The sequence below is a fragment of the Haliaeetus leucocephalus genome, unplaced genomic scaffold (assembly GCF_000737465.1).
Source record: "Haliaeetus leucocephalus isolate CR32 unplaced genomic scaffold, Haliaeetus_leucocephalus-4.0 Scaffold92, whole genome shotgun sequence".
NCBI lineage: Eukaryota > Metazoa > Chordata > Aves > Accipitriformes > Accipitridae > Haliaeetus > Haliaeetus leucocephalus.
In genome coordinates this window covers 2,838,944-2,854,570 of record NW_010972528.1, presented here as the reverse complement: position 1 = coordinate 2,854,570, position 15,627 = coordinate 2,838,944, and the positions used below count along the sequence as shown (strand labels likewise).

General features: G+C 37.7%; 1 protein-coding gene across 2 annotated transcripts in view; it reads right to left on the bottom strand.

The window, feature by feature from the left end:
• Positions 1-315: 315 nt before the first annotated feature.
• The window catches only part of CBFB (core-binding factor, beta subunit), a 38,783-nt gene continuing 23,471 nt past the window's right edge, over positions 316-15,627 (bottom strand). Inside the window, exons 3-4 of one of the 2 annotated variants that reach the window (XR_775435.1) lie at positions 14,649-14,775; positions 316-1,685 (exon numbers count right to left, since the gene is read on the bottom strand). Coding sequence is in view for 1 of the 2 variants with exons in the window: in XM_010584474.1 (XP_010582776.1) it covers positions 1,617-1,685; positions 14,680-14,775 (165 nt within the window). In the remaining variant the exon portion in view is untranslated. The remainder of the gene's footprint in view (positions 1,686-14,648; positions 14,776-15,627) is intronic. The other variant, XM_010584474.1, reaches the window with a different exon arrangement.

The following is a 15,627-nucleotide window of genomic DNA, read 5'->3' as shown; positions in this document are numbered from 1 at the left end:
ATCAAAATATTTCTATTTGATGACATTCTCACAGTTTACAGTTATTGACATTTTTAAGTGAATGTTAAATATTCATATTATTAACATACAAAGATTCTCCTTCACATTGACATCTGCTTACATTTTTGCAAGACCTCTTTTGCATCAATTGTTTTGCCATTAATGAGGAATGTAATTATCTTAATTATAGAATTTAATAAAGATTTAACTGTTCTAACCATACAGAGTTTCTACCTTCAAAATAATTCTTAATACACTGAAGTCAGATCACCTATTTTAAAAAGGTATTTAACTGACATTTTTATTCATCAGGCTGTACAGGAAGCACCACATTTTAACAAAGCCAAATGACATCACATTTCCTATCAATCATCTTCAAATATCGGATGCAATGAAAAATTTGGAACAAGCCCATTCACCATCACCCCAAATAAGATTAATTCACACAGATTAACTCATCCCAAATCTTACCCTGTTAGAAAATGCAATATATACTGCAATGTAGTCTTAATTTGCATAAGATTTAATAGAAGTGTCCTATGCACGGTATGAGATTTTCTGCACACAACCTCATCTCAACTTTTCACCATTCAGCACAACTTTACAAAAAGCCTAAGATATAAAATATACTTAAAGCAGCTATCTTAAACATGATTTAATACATATCACCTTGGCAGCTGATCACTTCTGTTCCCAGTTTAACATGCTGTTGAATCTGATTGTAGAGTTGCAGTATCCCTTTTAAGAACTATTTAAAAAAAATCCCTGAATAAAACAGAAGCCAGCCTGCGACTTCCTATGAGTTTCAGTAAAGTACTATATACAGGGGTATAATAACCACCCAAACTCACTTGATACAGAATAAACCCTAAGAGATACTGGGGCAGAATGCATTAAAATGCATGAAAATATGTATTTTATCATTTAAAAAGTGGAACCAATGAATTGTTAGCAGTTAAAAGAATACTGCAACTGTAACATTTACAAACCCACAAAGTTTGAAAACTGATTCCAACAGCTCTGATTCACTGGGTTTAGCTTGGAAATAATGCAAAATAATGTCAGCAGTTTTAAGAAGGTCTTGCAAATTTAGAAAAAAGAAAACGGAAAGAAAGATAAGAATGCGTATCTAAAACAAAGCAGGAGCACAATAAGGACAATCAAAATTCCAAAAGCCCATATTAAAAAAATTAAGCTTGGAATGCATTGGCTTCCAGCAGTTTACAAAAAAACCAAAAAAACCAAAAACAATAAAAGAAGTTTTAAATCTGTAATATCTTGACCTATTTTTAAGTGACAATTTTTATTACAGTTGAGAAAAATGGTTTTATAGCTGCATAAGTTTCCATTTCACTAAAATAGTGCCAACAAAAATAAGTTTGCATAGAAAAACAAAATTTCAAATTGCCACTGGCTACATGCTTAAAATGGGAAATGCAGGTATTGTAACATAAACATAGTGCAAACCATGGCAGTTCATGGTGATTTTGACTGCCGCAGGTCAGGAAACAGACCATAGTATACCCAGTTATCACAGTTTCTGGTCTTTTATTAAATCCTTTGCCAAGTAGAAGCAATGCATGTGTGCAGACCCATGGTACGCCTGCTGCTGTTGATTAACGTAGTTTGAGATCATCGCCACTTCCTAGGTTAGATCCAGGACTAGGGTCTTGCTGTCTTCTTGCCTGCAATAATAAACACATATTTAGGATCAAAAAAATTATTTAGAAGTTATGAGTTTAATTTCTTCAGTGTATTAACATGACTAAGACCATAACCAATTCTAAGGCAGAAACTTTACATTTCAAGCAGTAACCAATGCATTCATTTTTAACATCAAAATCATTCTTTCCCCCTCAATTCAATAATCCCCCCGAACCAAGAGGAATCTTAGAGGAGGGCTGTGGACCCAGAAGTGGGGCACCCTCCTCTCTCTGGAGGGGTACAGAGCTCTGGCTCTGCCTCTCCATCCAGCCTGGGGGCAGGCAAGGCTGGCACTCTCAGGAGTGAGTGTGCGTACACACATGCATACTCAAGACTGCCTCAGAAGCCCTCTGCAGCCGGGCTGGAATGCTTCTCAACATCACTTTAACAATCAGCAAGAGACTTCCGGAATAGTTAGGCAACAATTTTGTGTCTCTTCTTCCAAAACACATTCTCTTTCCTGTAAAATTCCCTTCTGTTAACCTTTTCTGTAAATGTTTTCAAGATCCAAGATTTTGGGGAGAAAGGATACAATGCAAGATGGCAGAGTATGTTACATCAGTTCCAAATAAATCTCCCCTCAGTATTTTTACGTGGGAAACATTTACTTTAGCTTTTTCTGGAATAAAGAGATTTACAACACGGTAACACGCTAGCACAATTTAATCTATAGCTTGACACACATTTTAGCACTTCCTAAGAGTTGGGCGTTTACTGCCGCATACTTTTTTTTTCTTTGGTGCACCTGTAAAGTTAGCAATAATACAAAACTAAGAAAACTCTGGTACTTATGATTGCACCCCTGTATTAAAAAAAGTAACATAAGTTCTCCTTTAAATAAATGAGTCTGTTGAACAGTTTGAGTTGATAGCATTTTAAAGAGGAAATTAAGGATGGTCATCCATAGTAATATCAGTCACAATAAAAGACACCACTATGTACTTTCTCTACCTGTACACGTGCAGGCTGCTTTCAAGTAGCACACACAAATGCTGCAGGTAAATACTTAAAAACATTGATATACTTATATTTTAAAGCAATACTTTGATTCTGGGAACATCTAGTATATGCTAGCTCTTTTTAAAGACATTTTGGTATCTATACTTTTATTTAACATTTACAGAGTAAAGGCACCTTGGCCTGTAACTACCATGTGATCCAAATAGTATCAGGGCCACATTCTCAGCTGGTGGAAGGCATAACTACACAAGCATTATTTGGTGTAGCTCCATTAGTTTCATCAGCTGCAATAACCTGCCACATTCAGTGCTTAAAAAAAAAAATGCTCTCTAAAACATGCAAAACAAGCGACCACTTCCCTCCTTTGAAAGACTTCTTGTATTTTGTTGAAAGAGGCAGGAACAGACTTAATGCAGGCAGTTGTACCACTGAAATATGCAGTTGCAGCTATTACCACGTTTACAAGATCACACTGAACAATATGAGTACTTCAACTAATCTGTGACTAACAGCGACACGAGTGCTGCTGTTAGGTGTTCCCTGGGCTCTTCTGAGTCATATTTACTGACACAGAGGAAGCCTTCCTTCCCGCCAGCGCGGCAGTTACCCCAGCTCACAGCCTGCTGCTTGTTCGCTCCCGTACGAAACGGCAAGTGAGCCAAGTCTGTCAACTCCCAAACCCTCTGGCACGTACTGCCAACACCATTTTCTCTAATTTAGACTTTTCTTTCTCAGTTCACTTCTTCCTCCCTTATCTACCATTCCTCTTGTCTGCCTAATTTTACGCTCCCAGTGCAATTGGTTAGCTTCACCCAAACAGAGAACTGTTACTTCCTTCTCCTATTTAAACACAGATTTAAAGTTACCTTTTCCTTTCATGTGCAATGATCCTATTCCGATGCACAGAGTTCATTCAATAAATCCCTCTAGTAATCAGCATGTTTCCTTCCAGAGAAGACAATTCTCTCCTGCACTTTCTTTAGTGGTTTTATTGCCATTATTGTTTTGGAAACACCCTCACTATTTTAAATATCACAATTGCTACCTACTACGTTTATGTATCCAGTACTGTTGTTGGTTGTGTTTTAGGTACTTAGGGATGAGATGATCTTCTTGCTGTGTTCTATCTGCACTGGTCATACTTGTGACTGAAGGAAACAATCTGCTTTTCCTACATGCAGAACAACTCTGAACGTGACAACCAGCATCACTGCTGGTGCACAAACCCACAGATTTCTCGGTAATCTTTCTGAGGAATCATGTTAAAACAAACAGCTGTAATCACATACAGGGCTGAAGACTTTAAGTGCTAAAGGGCGTATTCCTTTTAGCCCCTGATGCAACTTTTGCAAACTGTCTTCTTTGTAGAGATGCAGAATATTGGGAGATGGTATTTAAATGAGTTTTTCACATTATTTCCAAAAGTCATATCATTCAGCTTTGACTACCAAGATCACTGTGGAAAAGTTAACGAGGGAAAGCCCACACTTTTTTTTTTTTTTAATTCAACAGGAAAGTAAAAGGTGCTGTAAAGATTTTTCTTCATACAAAATAGTTGTTCAACAATTCTAAATAGTACAACTCTTAAATTAGTGTGGAAGCATCCAAGATTAACAAAAGGATAACAGTTCCAGTATGCATGCTTTTCTCCTATTGAACAGACTGTAACAAGATTTCTTCTGGTTTTAACTGCTGCCTCTTTCTTCTAAAAGGAAACAAAGGCATGCACTGTCTTCAAGAATTACTAGAATCTTACTTATACCAATCTAGTTACCAATTTTGTACTGGATAAACATTTTTACACTTAACTAGAAAAAACCAGCAAGTTAATTGCTGTTATACTACTGGTCTAAAAGCAACAGAGTTTCTTCTTCAGAAAACATTCTTCTTCAGAATATTGTCAAATTTCAGTGTAGACTCCAAGGTATGGGCATATGGTTGCATTTATGTTTTGCCTAAAGTGGCCTTTTCTTTCAAAACATATGAAGGAATTCACATGATTCATGACCTCATTGCTACTTGCAGAGTTTGCAGAAGCCGCTACTGAACAACTACCAGATCTGCCCTTTCAAGTGATATGCAAAAGGCATGACAAATTACCCTCAAATGTACTGAAAGCAGTCATTACAATATCTTAAACTAGCATATGTGGATAAAGGTGTAATTTTGCATTTCACTAAGTGGGGATTTACACAAGCAACTTCAACATGTTAGAATGACAGCTCTGTCTCACTCAGACACCCTCCTTTACTTGTGCTATACTACTATGCAAGAGTATGTACACATTAAACATGCTTATAGTATCAGTCACCATACTGCCAAGGCACACGTGCACAGTATTTAACAACTACAACTGTGCCTTACATGCTGGGGGGGGGGAGGTGCGCATGGTGTAAAAGCACCATATATGCATGTATCTAAAAAACACTCGTAAAAGACAGGAGAAATCACCTTATATGTAGACAGCAAGCACACTGTAGAGCATCAGGCATTGGGTGATATTTTTGTCCACTGACAATGGGCAAAATACAACTTTCATAAGAAATGCCACAAGATCCTTAACACTCACTTGCAGAAGGAGTGTGACTACCAGTATGGTAGTATCTGCTAGTTCTCCTCAGTCTATTACAGGAAGCTAAAAGTTCCCTTTTATAGATGTAAAATGGCAATTTCCAGAGTTCTCTTAATTTGGGGTCTCATACCCTCAGCATAGCTAATCAGTCCTCTGAATTGCAGTATTTGCTGTAATTTTCAAAATGCATACCTTAAAACCCCATGCAGAAGCATCAGAATGACTCTCAGTGAATGAGCTCAGCTTCTCAAAGACTAAGGAGACTTGCTTTAATTAAGAAAGATGCATCTATCTTGCCACTGGGAAATGGAATACTCTGCCATGCGTTGTGCATAATGAGTCATGAGAAAACAGTAGTTATTCATCTCAGCATATTTCATTTTTCAGTCAAATGCTGATTTTAAATATGAAGGCACTACTTCAAATGTTATTCACCTGCTATTTATTGAAAGGATAACAAATATTTGCTTGCAAGAAAAACTTGTAAATAGTACACAGATCCCACCACAGTTGTAATTTTCCTAAAAATGAAATGTATTTTAACCAACACTGCCAGTTTCCTTCCAAGTATCCTGAAATTGAATAGTTAATGCAATGGACACATAGGGAGTTTCAATACCCAAAAATACTTCGCACTCAGCTTTCAACACATGAAGCCATGCAAATCTTCTGCAATACGGAAGGAATTATAACTGGCCACAAGCCATTTAAAACCTCTACTGCTGGAGATGGTATGATGACCGACTGAAAGAATTGCAGGAATGTATCTGGCAAAAAAAAGTTTCAAAGCCTCCTATAATGTGCTATTCTAGATTTATTCACACTGAACTCATAATGCTGATACCATAGGGGTAATAACACAGTAACAAACAAGAGAAAAGTTACTAAGAAAATCATTTTGACTTGAGGGTAAACAAACACAAAAAGTATCCCCTGCAATACTCTTACACCTATGCTCTTCAACCCTGTGATCTCTGAGCTTTTCCCAAGCCTAAATATAGGCTAACTGGTATGGGCTAAAAGTCATATCAAGAGTATGGTGCAGCAATATTTGTATCATATTAATTTTCTTCTTAATTAATTAGCTTGAAATCACCAAATCATTAACTGAGAATAGTGACTCTCTTGGACAAGGATCATGTTGGAGCATTTACATCTGTTACTGGGGCACTTAGGAAAAACAGTCTAAGAATAATGGCAATTAAGAAAGGCAGCACACAAGCAGTTCCTCCAGCAGCCAAGACAGTCGGACACCATCCTCCTCCTCTGGCCACTCAATCCTGATCCATGCTGCAGCTGATCGTGCTTTCAATAGTGCCAATAAAACTCCTTAAGCTGGCTTTGAGAAAGCATCTGTAACCATCTCCTTCCTGTGCATGTTCAGAGGCCTCCAACATACCTAAGGAAACCAACTCCTCTTACCACACCAGTTCATCAGGAAAAGATACTGTGATCCCACTGTGTGGTTTACACGATGGCTCTGGGAAAGCAGAACTGGGAAAGTTGGAGGTAAATTTAGTAAGGATGGACAGGGTTGCCATGAAGATGGCCCTCCCTTTCAATGAATCACTTCAACAGCAGGCAAAATTGGGACCTCTGAATACTAGGCAGTGAAATCACAAGCACAACAATACACACTGCATATGTAACTTAGGACACTGGTGAAGAGGAGGGAAGGAAGAGGAAAAAAATTTGAAGAAGGGCTGTCACAAACAGTAGCCAAAATAAAGTCTCTCTATGGACAACTCCACTGCAATTCTCTAATTGCATTCTGGCAACTCCGTACCACTGAAACAGACAGAGCAGATGCATTATGTGCCTTGGCATCTGTCATCTATAATTTACTAAATAAGTGAAAAATCAGGCTATGTTATGAAAAACTAAACAGTGAACATTTGGATTCTCGTAGAAGGACTGTCAACCTCCTGAAAAGGATTAAAACACCCCCCCCAAATCCCCCAAACCACCACCACCACCAAAAAACACAAAAACACAAAACCAACCCAAGAACACATTGCAGATACTTTTCTAAAAAGCATACAACCACAGGACAAAAAACCACCCAAACAAAAGAAACCCTGAAATAAAGAGCAATACTCAGAAAAATGACCAGTTACAATCAAGCACACCTCCACATTAGTCTTGCTGACTGAGGCAGACCCACATCAAGAAAAGCAAAAAACTGAAAAGCTCTTCTCTGAGCTGCCGGTTAGTAACAGCCTCTCCTGTGAAGATCTGAACATGGTTAAAATGCTGGCCATACCCCTGTTTCAGTTACCCTTACTCAATAGAAGAGTAGGGGAGGGGAAACTCAGCCTTCTCAGAATTAAAGTCAGCAAAACGGGGCCACAACAACATAGTAAGAATGGCAGCGTAGATATAATAGAACTTTGGTCAGTTACAGCCTGATGAAGCACCCTGTATACTTTCAGTCTCTGGGGGACTTGAAAAGAGACTCTTCCTCTCAATCTTCACTTCTCAGAACAACTTTAGCTACAGCAGCAAAGGGACCCCGTCTTCACTACATATGGCATCTATAAGCTATATTCCTGGCAGGTATATCTATCAGCATGAGACTTTGTAGCCTAGATCCAGTCTCTGGAGTTGCTTTGTTTGCTGGCCATAACATCCATTTTGCAATCATCTCTCCTTTTCACTTGAACCTGGGAAGAAGTAGCCTTGATCTTTCTTAATTATGTCAAGCACCACTTAAATGATGCAAATAATGGAAAACAGTGTCTCAAATTTGGTAAGAGATCTGGATGTTAGACTAGAGTCCTTGTAGAACGATTGACGTTACGAACTCTATACATGATGCTCTTTTTTATTCCTACATCCATTCTGATTGCCTTTCAAGCTCAAAGTCAAAATAAACAATTTTCTTGACAAAGGCCACAGATAAAAATCATTTAGCACCTACCTCTATCAAGATTTCATTTCAAGCTTCCAACAATCTACTTCCTAGAAACAGAGTACTCTTCACTAAAAACACACATCAATTGTTTTATATGCTGAGTCTGCTCTCCCACCACCAGCTGCTAGAGAGCTATAGAGCACGGCCAGGCCAAGTAGCATAATTTGCTTTCCAATCCTGATGCGCTCTCTTGCCCGAAATCTTTGCAACGGTTGCATCTTTGTTTAAAAGCTATTCTGAAGCTACAGATTCTGGTACACCACATTGTTAAGTGGCAAGAGTATAGCTCTTAAGATCTTTAAGTACAGACTAAAATTTTTACCTTTGTATAAAAACTTCTCTTCCAAGGGAAAAAAAGCTTGAAATGCTCCCTTTTAGAAAGTGTTGTTTGAAGGCTGGTATAAAGGTTATAAATTTATAATTAATATTGATTGCCTCCAGACAGTATTCCTCTGTTGCTCAGCCCCTTTCTAACCTTCATTGACTGAAAGAAGACGCTTATATTACAGTATTCCCTGATTTGCAAGATTGATCTCCTCTGTACTACAGTCAGCATTGATTCTGTACAGCACAAATTGTTTTTCTGATATATGCATTCCATAGCACTTTTACACAAATACCAGCTATTTAAAGTTCTTGTGAAGCAATCTAGTCATAACGTTGCTGACTTGCTTGTACTGTACATGTATTGTAGAACCTTTTGAGGCAACGCATTCACACACATAATTTGGAAAAAAAAGCATTAAAGTATGTTGTATTCATCCTGAATATAAACAAATCATATATATATATATATACATATGCGCTCATATACACACACACACGCAAGCATATACCAAGTCTGCACTACCCACTGCATATGAAGAATTAAGAGTTTGGGTTTCTTTCACATCCAAAAAGCTGTATTAAAGGTTATACTATTTTCATATCATTGTAAATTTGGAGATTAAATACAGTAAGCAGTAATTAAATTCATTCCAGATTAATTTTTGAGGAAAAAAAACCTTAAAAATCAGAGAGTTTGATGGGGGGAGATGACCTTATTGGAGTACTATATTTTCTTCTGAAGCCAGTTATATTTAACAAAAATACTTATAATTAGTTAGAGCATTTATTTACGTCTCTTTTTTTTTTTTAAAAGAAAGAAGGGAGAATAACTTCATTGACTGGAATCTTGGAAGAATAGCAAAGTTAGTCCTATTACTTGATTTTGTTACAGCTGTGAACTGTTTACATTTCTGTAGCAAAATCCTATTTTCTAAGAGTTCACAACTTCAGCACAACTAAATGAAATACATTTCTCCCATTTCAACTCATAATTTCCAACAAAGAGCAAAAATGTGTAGAAATCTAGGGCAGGATGGAGTATGTAAAATTTAGGTAAATTTATACTCCAGCAACTTTTAGAAGGTGGGGCTGGTGGGGTTTTTTTGGTGTTTTGTATCAAGAGATATTTCTATTGGAAGAAACAAAAGTTTCAAAACAGTTGTGTTGGGTTTTTTTCTCCAGCAAAATGAAGGTTTTTAAAACAGGAATTTCATGCAGTTTCCTAAAATGGCTCTGCTTAGCCATTAATGTAATTTATATTTAGCACAAGACCACAGACAGATTGTTAGCCTAGACTGTTTCAGGGAAGAGCAAACCACTCAGCCTCTTTACTCACCGTGTGCTAAAATAAAGACCATGGCAGTAACATGGGAATACGACATTTAAAAAAATGCCAGTTGAACAAATTACACTGGAAAGCTGAGAAGAGATCCAACCCATCCTCAAGCAAAGCAATCAGAAGAACATCCTTAGCTAAGCTCAAGAGTAACAGAGTAGGACAAACTGCACACTCAAATAGATTATTTCCATTCTGAAGTTATAGTTTGCCTATACAAAACAAGCCTTTACAAAAAAACCCAAACCTATCTGCACACAGCAACAAGACAGCTTATTCTTTATCCATCCCCTTGAAAACCCCCACGTTCTACCTTCTGCTCCAGTGAAGAGCTGGCAGGAGGCACCTGCTTGCTGCTTTGCTGGACCGAACACAGGCCATTACTTTCAATGTAGTCTAATTTCACTAACTGGCGGCTGTTTAAAATCTCTCAAAGTCATTCTGGACAGTGTAACACATTTTGCATCATTCTGCTATGGCCAGAACACTAAATAAAAAGCAAAAAAGCTTCCTCTGGAAGATTCAAACACGTCTAGACAGCAACCTCACAGCAATTTCTACAGAACACTTCTTATCCTGACACTGAACACTGGTCATTCATACTGAAACCATACCAAACAGAAGAAAACACTAGTACTGACTCTCTCAACCAAGACACAAGGGGATAAAAAGATAGTGAAAATTAAGCATCTGCCTTACTGATACCCCTTCAGTGTCCTCACTCTCTTCCATCAGTTTGGCAAAGGGAAACGTACAAATACTTCAAGTTCATATACCTGTTCAATGGCATCAGTTCCAGAACACATCCCTAGCCTACTGGCCCTGGACCAAGTTCCCCATGGTGTGTTACTTGCTCAAAGGAAGAGAACTTTGCCTTTGACTGGTATGAAGCCATTAAATAGTGCAAGTTTCTACGTAGCTCAGTGTTCCTAAACTTATGAAGCTTCATACAATCATTTATTTTTACAATAGTCTTTAACCGGGGATAAGGTCTTTCTTCATGTGTATCATTAAACATTTACTGTATCAGCATTCCAACGTTTTTGTAAAAGTGAAAGCCATTGGAATACATTATGAATTTTGAAGGCATTAATTAAAAACACTCACTGACTTCAAAAGCATCTTTGAAACAAAAGAATCCTGTACAGTGAGGCAGGATTTGCGGTATCTGATATTACCAAGCTACATTAAGTTGACAGAAAAACCCAAAAGTGCCTTGTATTCAAAACTGAAACTATGTTAAAAATATAACAGAACACAGTTCACCTCAGAGGCACTTAAAAACTTCAATGAAAATTCCTAAATCCACTCACACCCTATTTACATTCGGGGAGCTGTAACTGCACGAAAATATGATCACTTCTGGAAATTCAAGCACAACCTACCAACCACTACTGATTCTGTCCTCAGATGCAAGGAATACAGTCATTAAAATAAAGATCTGTTGTGCCAATGAAGTCATCAATGGAAGGGATACTATGTGATGAAAGGAAGGCAAACAAACCTGACAGCACTCTGAGGGGGTTTTTTTGTTGGTGGTTTTTTTGGTGTGGGGGGGGGGGGTTTATTGGTTAGTTGGGGTTTTTTTTTAGTATACTTAAATATGAAAATTAATATAGTGATTATTCCTAAATTGTTACTGCATGTGCTATTTTTCCCGTCTTCAAAGTATCACCATTCTAATGTCCAACTGCCACTTACAAGCCATTTTAACTGTTTTCAACAACCTTCAGTGATCACTCCTAGGCAATGATGTACCACTTTGTTTTAAAAGTCTACAGACAGACTTAGAATAGGGAATCTTTTCTACACAGAAAGCTGTATAAATAAAGAGCTGAATCTGATCATTTTCATATGCTGCCAGGCTTTGGATGGATAAATGTTTCCAAAGAGCTGGCGCCTCTGTTTTGGGTAGAAGTGCATGGAATATTGCAGGATTCCCCTTCCCTCCCCCACTGAAGCAGAATCTGGTCTCTATTAAAGGCATTTCAGCTGTAATTCTACTGTCTGAAATATCCTGATTTTATACAGTGTTGCAATTCCTAAACCAATCATTAACACTGATGAGATTCTGTTCCAGGTCTGGCAATTCCGAGTTTTACTGTCCATGACAAGCTTAGCAGGGAACAAAAATTTTCAGGTTTAGTAATGATGAAAGATGTATAGATATCATATTAAAAAGATTATGCTGAGGGGATCTTCATCTGTGTGTAGAGTAACATACATAAAAATTCACTCCGCACACTTAGAACCCACCTTTTCTAGCTGCCCTACAAAAACCTTCAAGTACCACCCCTGTAGTGCAACCAAAGATACTATTTGACCTATTGAAATTACACAAACAGTACACAATACAGTTGGGCTAACATTTTTACAGTTGTCAGCAATGTAATCGTCAGAAGGGTACAACTGACAAACCGTATTTCCAAGCTGACCAAGCATGTGAGCATTGGAAAATTCTATATAGGCCATAAATACAACAAGCATGGGAAGACACATTTATGCATTACTTTCTATTGAGAATGCTATATGATGATCATGAGCACCTTATATAAATGATTACTGATTAAAGTTCATTTGATTCTGCCGGAATGCTGCATTAGAATACAACTGAAGTGAATGTCAGAGAAATAATGAATAGTTTGGAAACCTGATTCCTCCTTAGAAATGCATTGTAAGTCTATCTCCAGCTCTCTCCCCTGCCCCACCCCAAAAGATCCTGATTTTTATGCAGTCCTAAGATCCAGAGTGCAAAAGCTCATCTGTAAACATTCCAGATATGTGGCCAGGACATCTCCCCCCAAATACACAAATGAAAACCAAAATGTAAAAGCCAGTTATAGAACTACATGTAATTGAGGCAAAGATCTCTTGGTTATACATATTAAACGTGTACAGTAAAATAAAAAATAAAGCATACATCACAAAATGTATTGCAATTATTAAAAAACTGTATTTGACATCACATAAATTTGAAGTACCTTTTGACAATGTTTTTCATTCTGCTTAAACATATTTCAAGTCAGTAATATTTCCTTTTCCTCCTTTCTGTAGGTGATGTACACTAGTGCTTTAGAGCTGGGACAATAACTGTTGTTGTTTTAAGAGAAAACGGGTACTGGCAGCTAATAAGGACACCATTTAATAACAACTGCCTGCTGCCTTATTAAATGCAAGAGTCTTTTCAGAAGTTATTGAATCCAGCTCCTGCAGCTGGCCAGGGATGTTGCTTTTTGTGTCTCAGTGTCACAAGTTTTGATGTCTGTCATGAAGCACCAGGTGCTCGATATTACCTCAATCTCACTGTTAATTGAAAGAGGTTTTGCACATTCTAGCTGCAAATAAGTGTTTTCTGCACTTGGAGGAAAGAGCAAGTCTCTCAGAACTCCAGTTATTTCAGGAAGCCTCATTCTTTTTTAACCTTCAGCATTCAGTAAGCACACAGCTGCTTCTCTGTACTAACAGGAGTGGGGAAGAAGGGCACAGTAAAGGAAAATAAATCAAGAACAAGCTTGAAGTAAATTGAGGTCAAGGACATAAATAAGGCTGGGCTTAAAGTTCCAACTGTGTTGTTAAAATTAAGGCAGGCTGCCACAGATCTTCATGAACAGCTTTAAGTTAATTCTACCTTCCTTTTGACCTGAACTTACAAGCAGGTTCCAGCTATGCTGTGACAGAGACAGAATAATTCAGGTAATCTAGCTGTTGCTCCAAGGATCCAGTGGTAGTGAGACTTCCAAGGCAAGAATTTTACCTTTGCTACAGCTGACATCTGACCTGGTTACATCAGTGTTTGTAAGGAGATGCACACACCAGCCATCCCTTCAGAGAGAGAGACATTATTCTCTGCATCTGCCTCTTCCCTCTCGTTCTCATGCTCAGTGTCTTCCAATTGTACTTGGAAGGGAAGAAAGTCTGTCCAATCATCTCAATTATCAGTAAGGATGCCAGAAGAAAAGTAGCTTAGCAATAACAATAATCAAATTTTCTAAAAACCTGAGAAGCAGCAGAGTGATCACATTTGATTATATTACAGTCAGGCTGTACTGATGAGGCAGGAAGTAGGAAACAGAGTTAGTAAGGGGAAGAAATTCAAAGTGTTTCTATTTTCTCCCTATTCTCTGCCTGACCTACAGCCTGCCTTAACTTGCCAACTCTCCTTATGTATTACTCGTCCTCTTACAGCTCTTGCCTTTCTGACATCTCAGAGCAGCTGGTTTCCATTCCCTTTTACTGGCTCCTCTTTTCTTGATCCCAGTAATTTCTGCTCTCATCAAACAAGACCAAGATCCAAGACTGTGGGGCCCTAATGAAGCAAAGAACAAGATAGGGGGGACTACACCAGTGAAAGAGAGGAGTAAGACTCCCCGCTAGTAAGAAAAGGCGAGAGGAAAATGAAACTAGCCTGTACAGGAAAGCAGACCGTGGCATCTGATTAAATTCAATGGTAATGTTTCCCACAACATGGGACAGCAAGCTACAACATTATGTGCCTGCAGTTCCTGAAGCCTTTTCTGTGCTCATGAGAAATGCATGGGGCAAAAGATCTCTCTCTCTGCTATTAAAGTATCAGTTGAGAGACATAGCAGCTCTGCGCACAAATGTATCCTTACAGCTTAAGTACCCACAGAAAAGGCCATCTACAGAAAGGAAAAAAGGATAAAAATCAGAGAATTCTTATCAAAACTTCAAAACCTTGAAATTAATTTTATGAGAGTTAAAACCAATGCATTTTGCAATTTTTATACGACATCAAACAGCAAACAGAAAACACACAATATCATACAAACAGACAAATAAATGGAAACAATCTAAAGTTTTGGGAAAGTACTAACCAGTTACTGACAGCAGCTGTGAAACCCTCACCTCCATTTCCTCCCGATGAGACCTGTCTCTATCCTCAAATTCACGAGTTCTTCGCCGAGCTTCTTCAAAGGCTTGTTGTGCCAATGCATCCTCCTGCTACCAAATCAGATAACACAGAGTGACACAAGAGGCTACCCTTATTTCTATCTGATCACATTTCTTTTGAATATTAGGGATCACTTGGCAGCAAAGACAAGTATGTCCTACAGAATCTGCTAGAACACAGATGAGTCCCAGCAAATGCCAATATAGGTTAATGAAATAATACTCACCTTCATCACTGCAGTAGAAATACCCAAAGCTGCAGCCACAGCTACTACTAAAATACATTTTCAAAGGAGAACTGCTTTTCCAAAGTAGTTTAAAATGCTGCTGTTTTTCTAAAAGCTAGGAATTCTCAAAAGTTACATGAAAGAGGCAATACATTTTATTCTGCTTATAAAAGTCATTTTGAAGACTGTATTCACAGCTCTAGCTAGCGTTCACTAGCATAATTATATAAAAATGGTAATTTAATTCTCTTTCATTTAAAAAAAGGTATTATCTAAGTTACAAACCAAATAAATCCTCTATTTTATCAAAAGCTGCTGAAGATGCATCAGTATGAACATTCCTAATCCTTCAGTATTATTTAAATTTAGATGCATAGGAAAACGCAAAGCAGAAATTATTCCTCCACTAATTTGTGCACATCCCCATACAATTCAGAAGAAACCTGCAGGTTTTCAACAGCCCTGTTGTTTATTTTCAACAATGGCTTATGCACAGGAATAGATTTAATAAATTAATGCTCAAAAAAAAAATTCCTTTGAACCATATTTTCTATTAGAAAAGGTTTTAAATAAAGTGTTATTAATATGTAAGCCATTATTAACTGGGTTACAAATTATTTCTCTTAAGAGACCTTTTAGCACATATTTTGCTCAGAATGAAAATAGATGGCTCTGC